The 18,310-nt window shown below is 48.2% G+C and overlaps 1 protein-coding gene across 1 annotated transcript in view; it reads right to left on the minus strand.

Moving 5' to 3' along the window:
* Pla2g4e (phospholipase A2 group IVE) overlaps nucleotides 1-18,094 on the minus strand; it is a 58,793-nt gene extending 40,699 nt beyond the window's left edge. Inside the window, exon 1 of the mRNA XM_070005861.1 lies at nucleotides 17,591-18,094. Within this exon, the coding sequence (XP_069861962.1) occupies nucleotides 17,591-17,782 (192 nt within the window). The 5' untranslated portion in view covers nucleotides 17,783-18,094. The remainder of the gene's footprint in view (nucleotides 1-17,590) is intronic.
* Nucleotides 18,095-18,310: the final 216 nt, after the last annotated feature.

The raw sequence follows: 18,310 nt of genomic DNA on the forward strand, positions 1-18,310 counted from the left end.
ATGCTTAAAAGTAAATATAGGAGTAAGTATTTACCTCTTGGATCAAGGTATGACTTCTTAGATATGACATAAAATCACAAGTGACAAAATGAAAATAGATTTTAAAAAATTTACAGCTGGGTGTGGTGGCTCACGCCAGTGATCCTAGCTACTCAGGAGGCTGAGATCTTAGGATTGGAGTTCAAAGCCAGCCCTGGCAGGAAAGGCCATAAAAGTAATCTCCAGTAAAACACTCAGAAAACTGGAAGTGGCACTGTGACTCAAGTGGTAGAGTGCTAGCCTTGAGCTGAATTGCTGAGGGACAGTGCCCAGGCCCAGAGTTTAAGCCCCACGACCAACAACAACAACAAAAATTACAAACACCAGGCCAGGCACCAGTGTCTCATACCTGTAATCCCAGCTACTCAGGAGGCTGAGATCTGAGGATCCAGGTTTGAAGCCAACCCTGGCAAGAAATAGCAAAAGAGCCCATGAGACTCTTATCTCCAATTAACCACCAGAAAACTGAAGCGGAGCTGTTGTTGATTGCTAGCCTTGAGGAAAACAAAAAACAAAAAACAAAACAAAAACCTCAGGGACAAATCCAGGCCTTGAATTCAAACTCTATGACCCACATAAATAAATAAATAAAATTACAAACTCTTGCTTTTCAAAAGATACCACCCACGAAAGCTGCAATGACAACCCACAGGAGTATTTGCACATCTTCTATGTGATGAGATTCTTATTCAGAATATACAAAAAACTTCTGCAGCTTAATAACAAGACTTCCCAAGCTGGGCACTGGTGGCTCACGCCTGTAATCCTAGCTACTCAGGAAGCTGAGATCTGAGGATCATTGTTCAAAGCCAGTGCAGGCAGAAATGTCCAAGAGACTCATCTCCAATAAACTACCAAAAAGCTAGAAGCGGAGCTGTGCTTCAAGTGGTAAAGTACCAGACCTTGAGGGGAAAAAAAAAGCTCAGGGATAGCACCCAGTCTCTGAGTTCAAACCCCAGAACTAGCATATAAAATAATAATAATAATAATAATAATAATACCTCCCACCTGAAATGCGGACAGAGGATGAGTAGACACGCGTGTGCGGTGAAGGTGCACAAGCGGTCAGGTGAACCCAGGAAAGGAGTTCACCGCCATTGGCCATCAGGGAAATGACAGCGCGTCCCAACTACCCCGAGGGGTGAGTGAGGGGAAGGACAGGCAGAGGGTACTTTACCAGGGTGTGGGCTTCAGGTGTAACTCACAGTTCCCGCCCTGAGGACCAGAAGGCGACATGTCTATCAGCGACGACTCAGCAGACCCAAGCCATCCCAACCAAAGAAGTGGCGCTCCCCCGCTTCCTCACCCCGACTTGACAGCCCACACGCATGACCACACACACATGACCACACACACGTGTGTGTGCATAGACATATCCCTGCTTCCATCTTTCTCATCAGTCTCTTCACACTGGCTCCCACTGGGGCTCATGTCTCCTGCACTGCCAGGGCCCCTCTTGTGTGGCTCCAGTGGTAGAGAAAGACAAGCGGCAGTGTGAGGCCGATTTCAAGTCCTACTACTAATCTGCACACGCTGGCGTGTGTGTGTGTGTGTGTGTGTGTGTGTGTGTGTGTGTGTGTGCGTGCACACACACACACACACACCACAGCAAAAGATGCTGTGTCACACTTGCTGACAGAAATAGGGCTGTGGCAGGAGGGCTTCAGTGTAAGCTAGAACTTGGATCCACTCCTGGTGTATGCAAAGGTCAGGAGACTCCTCTGTCCAACAAGGAGTTTGGCCTAGAATCCCAATGACCAGCAGCAGATCTGCCATTCTGTTACTTCCTCCTGGTCAGCCCTGGACCCAGAGGACAGATGGTAATCCAATCTGCTGTGGAAGGAGCCGGTGGGAGAAGCCTTGGGGAAACCAGGCCAACCTCTGCTGACTAATGTGTATGTGATACTGAAACAGTGGCAGGCAGGGAGGAGAGAATGGGACAGGGCCAGCTTGGCCTGGAGAGGGAGGAAGCGAGGAGCAGACAGGACCCCTGTAAGTCAGGGTCTGCAGGTGGCACTCACTCTACCATCTCTCATGGAACCTTTTGCTCTGCAGAAAATGCCAAACCCTCAATAAAAGGCACGGGTGCTATTTGGGGAGCTCATGCCGTGTAGAGGTGGAAAACACCCAAAAACACAAACTGAAGAGGCCACTTACAGAGAGCTGACAACAACAACATTCACTGAGAAATGAGCAAAGAGATGAGGAGTCCGATGCCTCTGTTTATATCTTGGCTCTGGCACTTCCTGATTGGGTGCCACAGGCTGGTCACTTTACCGCGCTGAGACTCATTATTGTTACCTGTTAACTGGGCTCCCAAGGGAATATTTCACAGGACGATCATGAATGTCAAGAGAATCTGATGTGATGCCATGCAGAATCTTAATGACAAACCTTAATAGGCCATGCGTTGGTGGCTCATGCCTGTAATCCTAGCTACTCAGGAGGCTGAGATCTGAGGATCACAGTTCAAAGCCAGACCAGGCAGGAAACTCTGTGAGACTCTTATCTCCAATTAACTATCAAAAAGCCAGAAGTGAGGTTTGTGGCTCAAGTGGTAGAGCACCAGCCCTGATTTCAAGCTCCAGGACCAGCACAAAAACCACCACCACAATGAAAACCCCTTAAAAGATTACAGTAGCCAAGGGTGCTTTGATCATTTTGCAACAAGACAAATGAGTTTGGATGAACTAAGTAAACTTGGGAGACCCAAGGGCCCACATGGGCTGGAGAAGATGGGAAAACCTGGCTTGTTGACGGCAAAGTCCTACATGCTACAAGCTAAAATGGCACCTACTCTCATGAAGTAGGCTTACTAGGCAATGGACAAATAATTACAAACAAGTCACCATCACCAAGCATTACAAAGAAGAACAGAATCCCATAAAGCACAGGAACCAGGTCACGGGTAGGAGGGGGGGTGGGCGGCAGGAATTAGGGATGACCTCCTCCATCTGGAAGCTGAAGCCTGAAGAAAAACTCACAGCTAAGTACATGTGCATCACACGAAGAGCACTTTAAAGGAGGGGGACAGCACAGGCGATCCGAGAGGTAGAAAAGGTGGGCTTGTTTCAGAACTGAACCTGTCTGCGGCATAGTAAGGAAGGAGAAGCATCTGGAAGGTAAGTAACCGGAGCCTTAGGATGCCACAGTAGCTAAGGAATTCTTATTTTGTCTTGATGGATGGATACCATCAAAGGGCACCCAAGCCAGGAAGTGAAGTGGATGGGTGGGAGAGGTCTGGTGATACTCAGGGGGAAACAAATGGTTTCTTGGTAGGAGCCCAGTAGAGAAAGGCATAACATAGAGGGACAGGCCTGGATGGAACTGAGATACTGAACTGAGATGCCAGCAAGGTTCAAAGAGGCAGCAGGAAGAGGTGGGAGCGAGCTTGCTTCACACCGTGTAGGAGGTGCAGAGTAGGTGCGCCTTGCCATGAGGGAAGGGCATGAGAGGTGGACCACAGGGTGTGAACCTGGGAGGGTAGGAACTGGGGAGAGGCCTCTGGAGCCAGGTGGAGGGAGGTATCATCTTTGATGTCAGAGATAGTGGGCTGCTGGTAGCTTCCTAGGCCGGCAGCCACCAGCTAAGCATCCACCCAGCATGTAACCAGCCCTGCGTCAGGCGGGGGATGGAAAGACACAAACAAGCAACCAGAGACCTGGTGCTTCCTGCAACCACCTCCTCTGTGCTTAGAAAGACAATTGTGTGGGATGCGCACAGGAAAAGTAATTACTTTGCTTCCTTCTAACCTCATATTCACATAGTCTCTCTTTTGCTGTCTCTGTCTCTCTCTTGTATATTTTTAATTAGTTTTTATTTTTTGCTGGTCTTGGGTCTTAAACTCCAGGCCTGGACTCTGTCCCTGAGCCTCTTTGTACTCAATGTTAGAACTCTACCACTTGAGCCCCAGCGCCATTCCCAGCTTTTTTCTGAGTAGTTTTTGGAGATAAAGAGTCTCAAGGGGACTTTTCTGAGGATTACAGGTGTGAAGCTCCAGGCACCTGGCTTCTCTCTTTCACCTTGAGATAGATCTTGCCTATGTAGGCCAAGCTGGCTGCAGACTATGTCATATAACTCAATTTGGGCTTGAACTCACGATCTAAGATACCTCAGTCTCCCAAACACTGGAATTATAGATGGACAGCACTACACCTAGCCCTCAGTCTCGTGGTGGCTCTTTCTCCTCCTGGTAGTGATGAGGAAGCAAGAACTGGAGATCTCAGCCAGGTCTGGGGCCTTAAAAGCCATCTAGATTCCGTGTTATACATCTATACAGCTTATCCCTTCTCCTCCAACCTAACTCCTGAGTCCAGTGTCTTGTTAGCTGCCCACCTGATATCATTGCTTAAAAGTGTTGTGCCCAGGTCACAGGACCCCCACCAAGAAGACCACCGAGAGTCAGACTCTACAGCTGTTTCAAGGTTTTACTTAAACGGGCTGCAGCTCGGGCCTCGTCCTACACTGACACAGCGGAGCCTAGGAGGAGAGCCCCGAGCTAAAGATTTGCAGGGGTTATAAAGGCACACAATCAAACAGGTGTTTGGATTACCACCACGGTGTTCCTCTGCTAGACAGAAACAAGCAACAAGTGGTCACTGCCTCAAAACTTTAACCCTTCATTCCCCCGCCTGACTTATGGTCCTGAGACACAATCTTGTGGCTCCAGCCCAAAACTAGACTCCAACAGCTCTCAATCTTGAACCGGTATAGTCCCTCTCTGACCTTAGCCATACTATTAAACAATAATACCAATAACAATCAGTTCATTTTTCTTTTCTTGAGGTGTATGCAGAGTAGTTGGGTAGGATGCTTGAAGACTTCCATGTTTCCCCACAGTTTCCAGGGCAAAGGGGTCAGCCAGTCTGGCGTGGGAGCAGTGGATCCAAGCAGCAATGCCATCCACCTTAAGGGCAGTGGGTGTAGCCAGTAGCACCATGTAAGGTCCCTTCCACCGTGGTTTCAGAGATCTCAAGTTGTGCCTTTGAACAAACACCCAGTCCCCTGGTTTAAACAAATGGGGGGTAGGAATAGAAGCAGAATCACGTAATGCTCTAAGCTGGGGCCACATACTCTTATGCATCAGCTATAAATAGTCAAGCTTACACAGAAATTCAGTATCATCCAAATCAGCAAGCAATTCAGTCTGAAGGCTAGGGATAATGGGTGGAGGGTGTCCATACATTATTTCAAAAGGAGTAAAGCCAAGCTGATAGGGTGAATTTCTTACTCTAAACAGGGCAAAAGGAAGGAGTGATACCCAGTCTGCGCCAGTCTCCAAGGCCAATTTAGTTAAGGTCTCTTTTAGAGTCCGATTCATTCTTTCTACCTGCCCTGAACTCTGGGGTCTATAAGCACATTGCAATTTCCAATCTGTCCCCAGTGCCGCAGCTATTCCCTGACTTACTTTTGAGACGAAGGCCGGTCCATTGTCCGACCCGATGGTGGATGGGAAGCCATACCTGGGTAGGATTTCTTCCAGGATTTTCTTAGCCACGATGTTTGCGGTCTCATGCTTTGTTGGGTAGGCTTCAACCCATCCTGAAAAGGTGTCTACAAAAACTAGCAAATATTTACATCCTAATTTTCCAGTTTTAATTTCTGTGAAGTCTACTTCCCAATACACACCTGGCCTATCTCCACGGAGGCGAGCTCCTTTTGTAACTGGTTGATTGGGGACATTGGTGAGCTGACAGGCTTTACAATTTTTAACAATGTCCTCAATGAGTTGATTTCCTTGACTAATTTTTACTTCTGAGTGTCGGAGCAAGTCCTGCATTCTTCAGGTTCCCATTTGAGAGACCCGATGAATTCTCTTAAGAATCTCCTTGCCCAATCTTTGTGGCAAGATAAGTTACCCCTCACCAGTTTTCCACCAGTCTTTATTTTCTTCTCTGCCCAGGGGTTTATAGGCCATGGGAATTTTCTTTATCCACTCCAAGTCTTCTTGGGAGTACTGAGGCTCAGGAGGCAAAGCTCATGGCCCTGGGTCTAGTACTAGAGTCAGTACTTCTGCTCTGGGCTGGAGGGCCGCCTCCTTAGCTGCCTGATTGGCCAAGTTATTTCCTTTGGTTATAGAATCGGTTCCCTTTTGATGGCCAGGGCAGTGCATAATGGCAATATTTGCTGGTTCCCATAAGGCCTGGATGAGGCTTAAAATTTCTTGTTTGTTTTTAGTAGTCTTTCCTTCAGCTGTCAGCAGCCTCCTCTCTTGGTAAATGGCTCCATGGACATGCACAGTGGCAAAAGCATACCGATTGTCCATGTAAATGTTTGGTCTCTTCCCTTTTCCCATCTGTAGGGCTTTTGTTAGTGCCACTAGTTCTGCTCTTTGTGCAGACGTTCCCTGGGGGAGTGCTTCTGCCCACACTATCTCAGTGTCCATCCATGGTGACTGCTGCACCCACGTACCTTTTTCCATCTCGAATGAAACTGCTGCAGTCTGTAAACCAGGTATGCTCGGCATGCAATAGTGGCGAGTCCAACGAATCTGGCCTCTTTTCCTTGGCCTGGTCTCTCTTTTCACGCTCAATTTCACGTTCTCTGTCCTTCCTTTCCTGTCTTTGCTACTCTATCTCTCTTGTAAACCTTTTCTGCCTCAGCTACTAGATCCCTAAAGACTTTTCACCAAGTCTGTTTAGAGCCTGCAACTTTGGCTTTATGTCTGGTGCAGCTTGATTTATATAGGCAAACATAATCATCTGAGCCAACTCCTGGGTCTCAAGATCATACGGGGTATATTGACTAAAAGTTTCCATGAGCTACTGAAGATATGCTGCCGGACTTTCACTTCCTCCCTGTCTAACATCATAAACTTTGGCCATATTAGTAGGTTGGCGAGCCGCCGCCTTGACACTTGCCAACAGAGCCTGGCGGTAGACAAGGAGTCGCTCCCTACCTTCAATTGTATTGTAGTCCCATGTTGGTCAGATCTCAGGAAAATAGGCAGCGATCAGGGAAGGATCCATGATGGGCACTCCTGTGGGGCCAGGGATATGTTTCCGGGCTGCCTCTCGGATACGCTCTCTTCGGTGGTAAAAAGGACCTGTAAAAGCTGACTGCAATCATCCCAAATGGCTGATGAGTAAAGAGAATAGTTTCAAGCAAACAAATTAAATCCTGGGGTTTCTCAGAAAAGGGGGCATTTTGGGTTGCCAAAATGTATAGATCACTGGTAGAAAATGTCCAATATTGGAGTTGCTGTGGACCATCCGCATCCACAGGACCTACGGCGTGTAAGGGAAAAACAGCTGCATTAAAAGGAGGGTTGATCCCACGTCGTCGTCGAATGACTGGCCCCTCAGAAACTTTAAAGGTAGATGCCGAGGGTTCAATAGCTCCCTCCTCCTCTTGATCATTCTCAGGTTCTGCAAAAAGGAACCTGGGAAGGGGAATATGGGGGAGGAAACATTTCTTCTTCCAAGTTTTCTCCCTGAAAAATCGGGGGGTACCTTTTCTTTTCCTCTTTCTCAGTTTAAGTCTGGGGGCTAGATGGAGTGATGCCCATGGTTTCCAGTCCCATCAGTCATACAGTCCAAAAAACAATACACAGTACAAACAAAACACACGCAGGCCTCCACAAAGTGGAGATCTCCCGAATTGGTCCGCGGATTCCTGTCATGGTGGGGTTCCACACCTACCCACGCCCCACAGCAGAAGGAGAGGATCCACAGTGGGCGAGCTGAGCCTCAGTTAGGAGGCCCTCTTGGTCAGTTCCGGCCCAATACCGAACTGACCCCCGCTCCACAATTCACACGGTGGGGTACCAAGGATCCTCCCCCCCCCCCCCGCTCCACACAGCAGGGTTACCCCTGTCCCAAGGATCTGGGACGTCTCCCAGTTCCTCCAGGGTTGTCCTGCAAGCGCGTCCGCTTCGACAACCCTTTACACAACACGAATCGGAGTGGCCATCCTCACAAAGGAAAACGAAAGTACAGACGGACAACGACAGGACAAGACAAATGAACAAAAACAGCGCTGTTTTACCTTTGGAATCTGAGTTCTCAGGGGTCTTTGGGGGGGAGATTCTGGGCAAGCCCCCACTAATATGTTGTGCCCAGGTCTCGGGAATCCCACCAAGAGCACCGAGAGTCAGACTTTACAGCTGTTTTAAGGTTTTATTTAAACGGGCTGCAGCTGGGACCTCGTCCTACACTCTGACACAGCGGAGCCTAGGAGGAGAGCCGGAGCTAAGGATTTGCAGGGCTTATAAAGGCACACAACCTTTAGTGTGGTCTTGTTTGTAAACATTTGGGTAAATGCCCAAAAGTGGGATTGCTGGGTCATAGGGAAGTTCTATGTGAAGTCTTTTGAGGAACCTCCATACTGCTTTCCAAAGTGGTTGAACAAGTTTACATTCCAACAATGAAGTAAGGTTCCTTTCTGTCCACATCCCCTCCAGCATCTGTTGTTAGAGTTCTTGATTTTTGCCGTTCTAACTGGGGTGAGGTGATATCTCAATGTTGTTTTGATTTGCATTTCTTTTATGGCTAGAGATGTTGAACATTTCTTCATGTGTCTATTGGCCATCCTTCTTTCTTCTTCAAAGAAGTTTCTCTTTAAGTCTTTCGCCCACTTATTTATTGGGCAGTTGTTTCTTTGAGGATTTGTTGTTGGGGGGTTTAATTTTTTGAGTTCAAGTATATTTTAGATATGAGACCCTTGTCCGTTGTATGGCTAGTAAAGATCTTCTCCCAATCCGTGGGCTTTCTATTGATCTTGCTAGCTATGTCATTTGCCCTGCAGAAGCTCTGCAACTTTATGCAATATGTTTATTGCAGCATTATTTGCCATAGCTAAGATATGGAACCAACCCAGATGCCCCTCAGTAGATGAATGGATCAAGAAAATGTGGTATATATACACAATGGAATTCTATGCCTCCACCAGAAAGAACGACATTGCCCCATTTGTTAGGAAATGGAAAAACTTGGAAAAAATTATATTAAGTGAAGTAAGCCAGGCCCAAAGAAACATAGGTCCCATGGTTTCCCTTATTTGCAATATCTAGTATATGTAGGAGTCAAGCGGAAAAGGTCAGATAATGTGATGTCAGGAAAATGAACCCTTAGATATGTATTTTAATGTTTGTTTCTTTCATGCATGTGTTTCTAACGCATTTATAAGATTATCTCTTTGTTGCTTTGTATGTCCCTCCCCCACAGTATAACCCCTGCTTTCACTATATTTGATGTCAGTATAACTTGTGGAGGAGATGGGGAAAAACCAGTTGTTTAAGGATACAGGTGGACCTGTTGCAACAATGAGAAGTACAAGTTGTCATGTCCAAAACGAGCTTTACAACGTCGGTGGGGGGGGGGAAAGGGGGGAGAAGGAGAAGGATTGGGATTGGGGGGGAGGGGGGAGGCTGGGAAGGGATGTGAAGGGTAAACCAAAGGAGGAGGCTGCAATGCTTGGTAAGAAATGTACACATTATCCTGCCCATGTAATTGTAACCCCTCTGTACAATATGTTCACAAATAAAATAAAATTAAATTTTAAAAAAAAATGAGGGAAAAAAAATAAAGGCACACAACCAAGTGGTTTAGCGCCACGTGTTGCTCTGCTCTGAAACAAGCAACAAATGGTCACTGCCTCAAGTACTTTAACCGTTCAAAAGTAAATTTACCACACTCTGCAGTGTGGTAAATGTGTGTTTATTCTCAAGAGAGAGTCTCCGTTAATGTTTCTTTTTTTTTTTTTTTTTGTCGGTCATGGGGCTTGAACTCTGGGCTTGGGCGCTGTCCCTCAGCTCTTCAGCTCAAGGCTAGCGCTCTACCACTTGAGCTAGAGCGCCATTTCCTCCATTAATGTTTCTTTTAGGTTGTAAGTACCAACTTGATAGCACCTCATCCATTACTGGTGAGGAAAAGAATCTCTCAGGCAGGGAGGTAGGCAGTCCAAACAAACTGGGCCCCATCCACGTCCCCCATCACCTCCGTAAGCCAGCATGCCTTCCCTATTTAGGCAGATCTGTGAGGCATGTGTGCGGGGAGGACAACACAGGATTTGTGGGCAGGAGACCACAGGAAATTTTAGGACAGAAAGGCTCTTAGCCACTTTGTTAGTAAGAAGTGGACACTGGGGCTGCAAGGAGTGGGGGTGTTGGTCAGAGAGGCCCAGGGTCCCAGCCAAGGCCCCTCGTGGGAAAGGGCAACGCACTCGAATTTAGTTTGAGCAGCAGTGGCCTCCAGACAGAGGCTGGAGAAACAACTGGGAGGATTCTGTTTCCTATGCAGTTTGGATCCAGGCTGGATAGAGGACTCTCCAAGGGACCCGCTCAGACTAGTTTGCAAACAAGCTCAGGGTGTCTGGGAACAATTAAAAAAAAAAAAAACGTAAGCAGCAAAGTGTTGGGGTGGATAGCAAAGGGATGCCAAGAGGCTCAGTTCTAGGGCGCAGGTCTGAGATATTCGGGAGGTTAAAGCAGCAGCTAACGGGACGTTTGTTTGTTTTTGTTTTGTCAGTCGCAGTGTTTGAACTCTGGGCTAGGGCACTGTCCCTGTGCTCTTAAGCTCAAGGCCAGTGTTCTACTGCTTGAGCCACGGCACCAGTTCCAGTTTTCTAGTGGTTTATTGGAGGTAAGAGTCTCCTGGAGGGGCTGGAAAGGTGGCTCAGTGGTAGAGTGCTTGCCTTGCATGCATGAGGCCCTGGGTTCCATTCCTCAGCACCACATAAGCAAAAAGAAAAAAGCCGGGACACAAATCTAGCCTTCAGTCATTTGAATTTGTGCTGGTGACTTTTGAGAAAGGGACTTGCTTTTGTTGTAACAGAACCTTAATACCATCCTCTTGTTCACTTTTCTGCTTAGCTGGGATGAGAGGCAGGTACCACAATGCCAGCTTCTTCCCTTGCCATGAACTCTGTTATCTTTCCAATTCTAACCCTACAAGCAGCCAGAATTATACATATGAGCATCCACAGTCTGATTAGATTGCAATTAACAGAAATATTCTGTATCAATGTATACAACCAACTAAGAAATTTTGAGTTACTGTACCCAAATTATAATGAACTCAAAGTGTCTTGCAAGCTTCAGGTTAAGGCCTGGCATCCTAGCTAAGCAGGTTGCCTTTGTAGGCAATCTGGACTGGAAATCCCTGAGCCCATAATCTCCCAAGAACCACCAAGAAGATAGAATTTGGACTGTGGCCCAACTGGTAGAGCACCATCTTTGAGTGTAAAAGCTAAGGGACAGTGCCCAGGCCCTGAGTGAAAGGCCAATCCAGGCACACACTTCTACTTAGAAGTGCCTTCTAGGCCAGTAACTTAGGTGACTCTGACATCACAGACATCACTGTGAGGTCATAACCTTGGCTGTATATATAGGGGGCGGTGCCGGGTGGATTCACTGTAGGTAGTTTGGAGGTTGGAATTTAGTTGGGTGGTTGCGTGGTGATTTCTCGGGTTTTGGATTTGGTTTGTTGATTTGGCTTTGGTTTTCAGTGCTTTGGATTTGGATTCTGATTTGGCTTTGACGTTTGGACTTTTGGTTTATTTTTTTGCCTTTTTTGTTTTCCTGTTTGTTGTTTTATATTTTTTAAAATTATTTTCTTTATATTTTCTTTTTCATTTTTACTTTATTTCTTTTACTTTTATTATTTTAGTTTTTTGTTTTATTTACTTATTTTTTCTTAATTCACTAATCTTGTTTTTTTTTCTTTTACTTTTGTTGTTTTCAGTTAGCTAGCATTTAGGCATTTTGTTCATTACTTTTCATTCCTATTAGATTTTGTTTCACGATAGATATTAGATAGTTATTTTATTCATTTATTATATTTACATTTTAGTGTGTTTATTATAGTTATTACCTTAGACTTTGCTTACATTTTATTCCATTATTATCTTTCATCTTGTATTTCATTATATTTCATTGTATTTTATATTTTTTTCCATTTTGTCCATTTCATTATTTTTGTTCTGCTCTGTTGTATTTGATTATACTTGGTTGTGTTTTCTTTCTTTGTTCATTCACTTGCTCCCTAGACAGCATCGCTAGGGTGCTGTGTAGGATGACTAGCCAGAGTAGAGAGGCGAGGTTCTGGGAGGGCCGTGAGGCCAGTTCCTCGAAGAAAGACCTCCGCAGGGCTCACTACCAGGCGCTGAGGACCATCCGTGAGGGGAGCTTTGCCTCCATAAAGTTGGCCAAGCACCTGCCCACGGACACCCTGGTGGCAGTGAAGGTCCTCGAAAAGTTGGACAGCACCTTCTTTGCCACCGAATTGGACATTTTGAGGTTTGTGGAGCACCCAAACATCATCAAGCTCTATGAGGAGGTAGAAACAGAGGAAAGGTTGTATTTGGTGATCGAATATATGGACAGAGGAGACCTTGTGGACTACCTGGACAAGATGGACAGGCTGGCAGAGGACGAGGCCAGGGGTCTGTTTAGGCAGATCTTGAGGGCATTCAGATATTGCCATGACAACGGCATTGCTCACAGGGACCTCAAGGCAGAAAACATACTGCTAGACAGCAGGGGCACAGCCAAGCTATGTGACTTCGGATTGAGTACGTGGTTCCTGCCAGGGCAGCAGCTGGACAGACAGTGTGGAACTATGGCCTATTTGGCCCCTGAGATGTTCAGGCAAGAGAGCTACCAGGGCCCCAAGGTGGACGTCTGGAGCTTTGGGGTGCTCTTGTACTATATGGTCATGGGCGATGTGCCCTATAAAGGCAAGTCATGGGCTGTCCTCAGTAAACAAGTTTTAAGTGGTAAATTTAAAATACGAAAATCTTTTTCCCCTGAACTTCAAGGAATGTTAGCATACCTTATGGTGAGCGATCTAAAGAGGCGGCCCACGGTGTGGCAAGTAATGCGCCATCCCTGGTTCAAGACAATTAAGGGAGCCTCACCATGCCCCAGCCAGCCTGCTTTGAACCAGCCAGACCCCGCCATACTGCACATCATGGTGTCATACATGGGATTTAACCCAGAGGAGGTGCGGGAAGCCCTGTCGGGAAGAACATTTAATAATAAGAGGGCAACCTACAGCATGCTCAAGGAGCAGCAAGATGAGGCCCGAGACCTGATCCCCGTCCGATGTGGTACCCGCTTCCCGGGTCTCTGCCTTGCCCCTCACCTACACACCCGTCCCCCCCAAAGTGTGCTGGTCAAGAGAGCCAGTGCTCCTGTGCGCCACCCCGCTGTCTGTCTGCGTGCTAAGCAGCAGCATCAGGAGGGTGGCAGGCACACCAGGTCAGTGTCCCTCCCCTGTCTCCTGTGGAGACCCAGCATAACTGTCACAGAGCGGAAGACTAAGGACAGCAAGCCTCCCTCTACTCCAGCTGCAGCAACAAGAGCAGCAACAACTGCCCTCCCCATGGGCCAACCGGAGGAACTGACCTGCCCAGCCCCTGAGCAGGAGAGGCAGGTGGGCAGCAGGGCTGGTTCTCTCCCCCGCATCTTATACAATACGTGGACAGGGCCCAAACGGGGGAAGAGGGACATCGGCTCGGCTGCCCCAGGGCCAAAAGCATCTGACCTGAAGGGCCCAGGGGGGGACACAGAGGAGAGTGGCCAGCTGCCCTCAGGACTGCCAGCATCCAAAATGTCTGCCTGGAACATACAGCCAGAGAGGGAGGACAGCACCCCTCCTCTCCCGCGCCCTGCAGCTCATGGAAGAGGCTCCATCTGGAAGCGACTCAAGAGGAGGGTTTTGAGTTGCTTTGAATCAAGAGGAGGGTTTTGAGTTGCTTTGAAAGGATGTGCTGTTGCTGCCTGCCCCGTTAGGACAACCCCAGAGGAAATGCCTTCCCCTGTGAGTGGAGAACACCACTGACTGCCTGGACACCAGAGCTCAAGTGCACCGGCAGAAAACGCATCCCCACTGCTCCTCGCCTTGAACACAGGCTGACCATGCCTGCAGACCAGCTCCCTCTGCTGCTACCTCCCACCACCATCACACGCCTCACACACTTTCCCTTTTTCTTTTTGGTGTTTTGGTGTACATTGGGTACAGTTTCTAATGTTCCTGTGGTTCTCACCAACTTAATAAATTGTGATTCCTGGGGGAAAAAAAGTACCTGAAATTTAAAATGTCAAGGAAGGCAGGTTGCCCGGGGGTGTAGTGGGTAGCTCAGTGGCAGCACACTTGGCTAACATATACAAGACCCTGGGTTTGGTTTTCTGAGTGGCAAATTAGACTTAGATACACACATTTAAGACAAAATGAAGCCTCCACTCCCATTCACTCTACCATTTCTGTTCTGGTGACATAAGGGACATCGCCCAGTTGTTAAAAAGCAAAGTAGACCTGGGTGCTGGTGGTTCACGCCTGTCATCCTAGCTACTCAGGAGGCAGAGATCTGAGGATCATGGTTCAAAGCCAGTGTGGGCAAGAAAGTTTGTGAAACTTATCTTCAATTAACCATCAGAAAACCAGAAGTGAAGCTGTGGCTCCAAGTGGTAGAGTGCTAACCTTGAGCAAAAAGAGCTCAAGAACAGCACCCAGGCACCCAGTTCAAGACCTATGGCTGACACAAAGTAAAGCAATTTGGCAGTCAGACACCACTGGTATACACTTGTAATCCTAGCTACTCAGGAGGCTGAGATCAGGAAGTAGAAAGCTAGCCCAGGACAAAAAAAAAGTTATTGGGACCCCCATCTCAACAAACAAGCTGAATGGTGTGGTGACTTCAGCTACTCAGGAGGCCACAGGTAAGAAGACTGAGGTCCAGGGTAGCCTGAATAATGCAAGACACTATGAAAAATAAACAGCTAAAATGGCCTGGGCATGGCTCAAATAGCAGAGAGTCTGCCTAGGCCAAGAGCAGAGCCCTGAGTTTAAGCCCCAATACCACCACCAAAAAGAAAGAGGAGGGGGCCAGTGTGGCCGGAGGGAAGAGAGAGATTTTTACTCAAATGTTAGGGGCTGGGAAGGTGGCTCAGTGGTAGAGCGCTTGCCTTGCATGCCTGAGGCCATGGGTTTGATTTCTCAGCACCACATAAGCAAAAAGAAAAAAGCTGGAAGTGGCGCTATGGCTCAAGTGGTAGAGCGCTAGCCTTGAGCTGAAGAGCTGAGGGACAGTGCCCAGGCCCAGAGTTCAGGCCCCACGACTGGACCCAAAAAAAAAAAAACAAAATCAAATGTTAGCTCCTGTCTGATGTCACAACCCTATCCGTCACTATTACCTATTCCATATTTGCTATGGGAAACAGTCCTGTGTTGGTTTATCCTTGGCTCCCCCATTAGAGTGTAGGTTTCATGTGGGCTAGATGATCTCTGCCCTACTTAGTGCTCTACCTCAGAATAGCAGGTGCATAGTGGGAGCTCAATGAATACTTGCTCAGGGGATGAAAGGAGCTTCCAGGCCTGCTTCCTGGTCTTCAAGGAATGTGTGGCAAGCAGTGGGAAGTTACCACACAGCAGAGGTGGGAAGGGAACTCCGGGAGAGAGGCCCAACTAGTCTGATAAGCTGGATCTGCGGGACAGTGAGGCATGGTGACGGATCACTCAGCAATGGGGGGGGGTCTCTGACTGTGCCCAGAAACACACAGGCCTCATTCACAGATGAGGAGGAACCCTCCAAGAGCAACATGGAGTGGGGAGAGAAGCTACGTGGGGCATAGTGGACTGTTCCCTCTAAAGCTGCCACGGAGACAATGAAGACCCTGCTCTCCTCGGGTGGTGTGTCCATGACCACCTGCCACATATGCTGTTTATGTATATCTACTCCCTCTCCTGCAGAGCCGCCTGTAACCCCTTCACTTTGTGTGAAGCCAGCTGCCGGTGGCTCCTGCCTGTAATCCTTGCTACTCAGAAGGCTGAGACCTGCCAGCCGGGGCAGGAAAGTCCATGAAACTCTTTTTTTTTTTTTTGGGGGGTCCAGTCGTGGGCCTGAACTCTGGGCCTGGGCACTGCCCTCAGCTCTTCAGCTCAAGGCTAGCGCTCTACCACTTGAGCCACAGCGCCACTTCCGGCTTTTTTCTTTTTGCTTATGTGGTGCTGAGGAATCGAACCCAGGGCCTCATGCATGCAAGGCAAGTGCTCTACCACTGAGCCATCTCCCCAGCCCGTCCATGAAACTCTTATGTCCAATAAACCACCGAAAAAACAGTGGTGCTGTGGCTCAAATGGTAGCTGAAGAGCTGAGGGACAGCGTCCAGGCCCAGAGTTCAATCTCCATAACAATAATAACGAAAAGATAATTATAAAGAGCTTGGGAGTGTTAGCTCAGTGGTATGATACTTGTCCAACATTTCCAATGCTCTGAGTTCATCACCACGAGGAAGAGGTTTAGATTGCAACCCAGAAAATATATCCAACTATTTTAGGGCAAAAACCTGGTTATAGATATTTATAAATATAAGCACAACTGTGTGAACATTATCTAAATGAGAGAAGGACTGGAAAGGAATGGCCATTGTTTTGGGTTAATAGGATTTTGGTGGATTTGCCCACTGTGTATTCCACACATTTTTAGAAATTACTCTTAATGACAAGACAGAGTGGACAACAATGCTGCACCCCAGGTCGTGTGCTAACCACATCACTGTTTCCCCATAGGTAAAGAAACTGCTAGAAGAAGGTGCAGGCAGGGATGGCACGGGATTTCCTGCCCTTTGCAGGGAGGCTGACACTTTCACAAACACTGAGCATTGCGCTGTCACAGCTGCCCTGCCAGCACCTCGCAGCTGCCACCTGTAGGCATGAGTCAGGAGGCGCAGCACGCCGGGCAGGTGGGCAGGTGAGGACAGGCCCTCAGCCTGGTCATCCTGGCTCCTGTCTCCCCTGTGAGCATGCCAACACAGGCCTGCTCATCTCCATGACACAGAGACTTCTGGAAGGACGAGGCCTGAGGAAGGGGCTGTGGAGAAAGGCCTCGCTGGGCGTTCTAGGGCTTTGGGAATCGCGGGATAGTGGCGGGGAGTTGGGGGAAGCACTGGGGCCTGCTTGTCATATGTAACTCTAAGAAGAGTTGCCATACCTCAGTAGAACAGTCCACCTGCTTAGGGGGTGGAGCTGGGTTATGGTGAGTGTGATGGCGAAATGTGGCAGACATGGGATTCAGGTGTGAGGTGGGACCTGGGGCCAGACCAGACGACCCCATCCATGGCCAAGGCTCAGGGTAGATGCACCAAGTGTGGGGGGTGTCTTCACAGAGGGATGGGGAGCCAGGCTGAGTCCCCAGGAGATGATGGAGGCTGGGAATGGGGTGGGGAGACCTGGCCACTCTCTCCTGAGAAGGAGGCCTACGCTGGCAGAGGGGAGCAGGGCCCAGCCTCTTGATGCCTCCATTTCTCATCCAAGGCAGATACTAATCCTTACCTATCAGAGAACCTGGCACCTAAAACACACTCTCAAAGCTCACTGCTCTGCATCTGTGTTAACATGAATGGTCTTCTGAGCACAAATGGAAGTTGGGTGATGGGGAAGGGGAAGTGGGGAAGGAGGAGAGGGGGTAGGGATTCCTTCCAGAAAGACAAGAGAAAAGAAAATCCTCTTAACTCTGCCACCACACAGATCATCTTCTTCAGAGTAAAGAAAGTAAGGGGTCACACTAAAGGGACCTAGAGCCCCTTCCTCCTGCCCCAGGGACAGAGACATACCTGAGAGCCACAAGGATCCATGGGAGGTAAAGATAGGAGGTCTGGAGTTTCCAAGTCCTGTTTGTCTTCCAACTCCCCGCAATCTCTTCCCCTTCTGCTGAATTCTTCATCTCCCCATGAGCCGCGGGGGATACATGCATTCATTCCCAGGCCAGGGTGGCCTTCCCCAACCTGGAGATTCATCCCAGCCATGTCCGTGTGTCTAGGGCTTGGGACAGGCTGTGTGGAACCGGAGCTGATCCTTAAAAGCCAAGCAACTTTGTGGCGTGGGCATCTTCAGGGAATTTCAAGGAAATTTCAAGAGAAAAGCGAGTGCCGCCATTGCTGTCCATTCCCCTGGAAGATAAGCCAGGTAAATTATTAAGGAGGGAAAGAGGCCGGAGAGCTTAGAAATAGGAGTCTTGCATCTCAGAGTATTTTGAATGAGCTGGGCCTACTCTCAGGAAGAGAATGTTCTTGTGCTACACGGGGGTCTGCAGTGAGCTGGAACTAAGCACCTCTTGCTTCTCTTAGTCCTGCATTTCAGGGCAGGGAGCCAAACTCAAGAGACAGCTGACACTGCTCAGAAGCTATTTTTAAAAGTGTGAAACTCAATCTGCTGTGGGGAGAGAGGGAGGGATGGAGGTGAAGTGACTGGGATCGGGGACAGAGTGAGGAGACTTCTTTGGCTCTTGCTGGGCACCCCCAGAGGTCTATTTTGAACCCTGAAAATAAATACGT

The sequence above is a fragment of the Dipodomys merriami genome, unplaced genomic scaffold, assembly GCF_024711535.1.
Source record: "Dipodomys merriami isolate MVZ:Mamm:240054 unplaced genomic scaffold, mDipMer1.0.p SCAF_69, whole genome shotgun sequence".
Classification (NCBI taxonomy): domain Eukaryota; kingdom Metazoa; phylum Chordata; class Mammalia; order Rodentia; family Heteromyidae; genus Dipodomys; species Dipodomys merriami.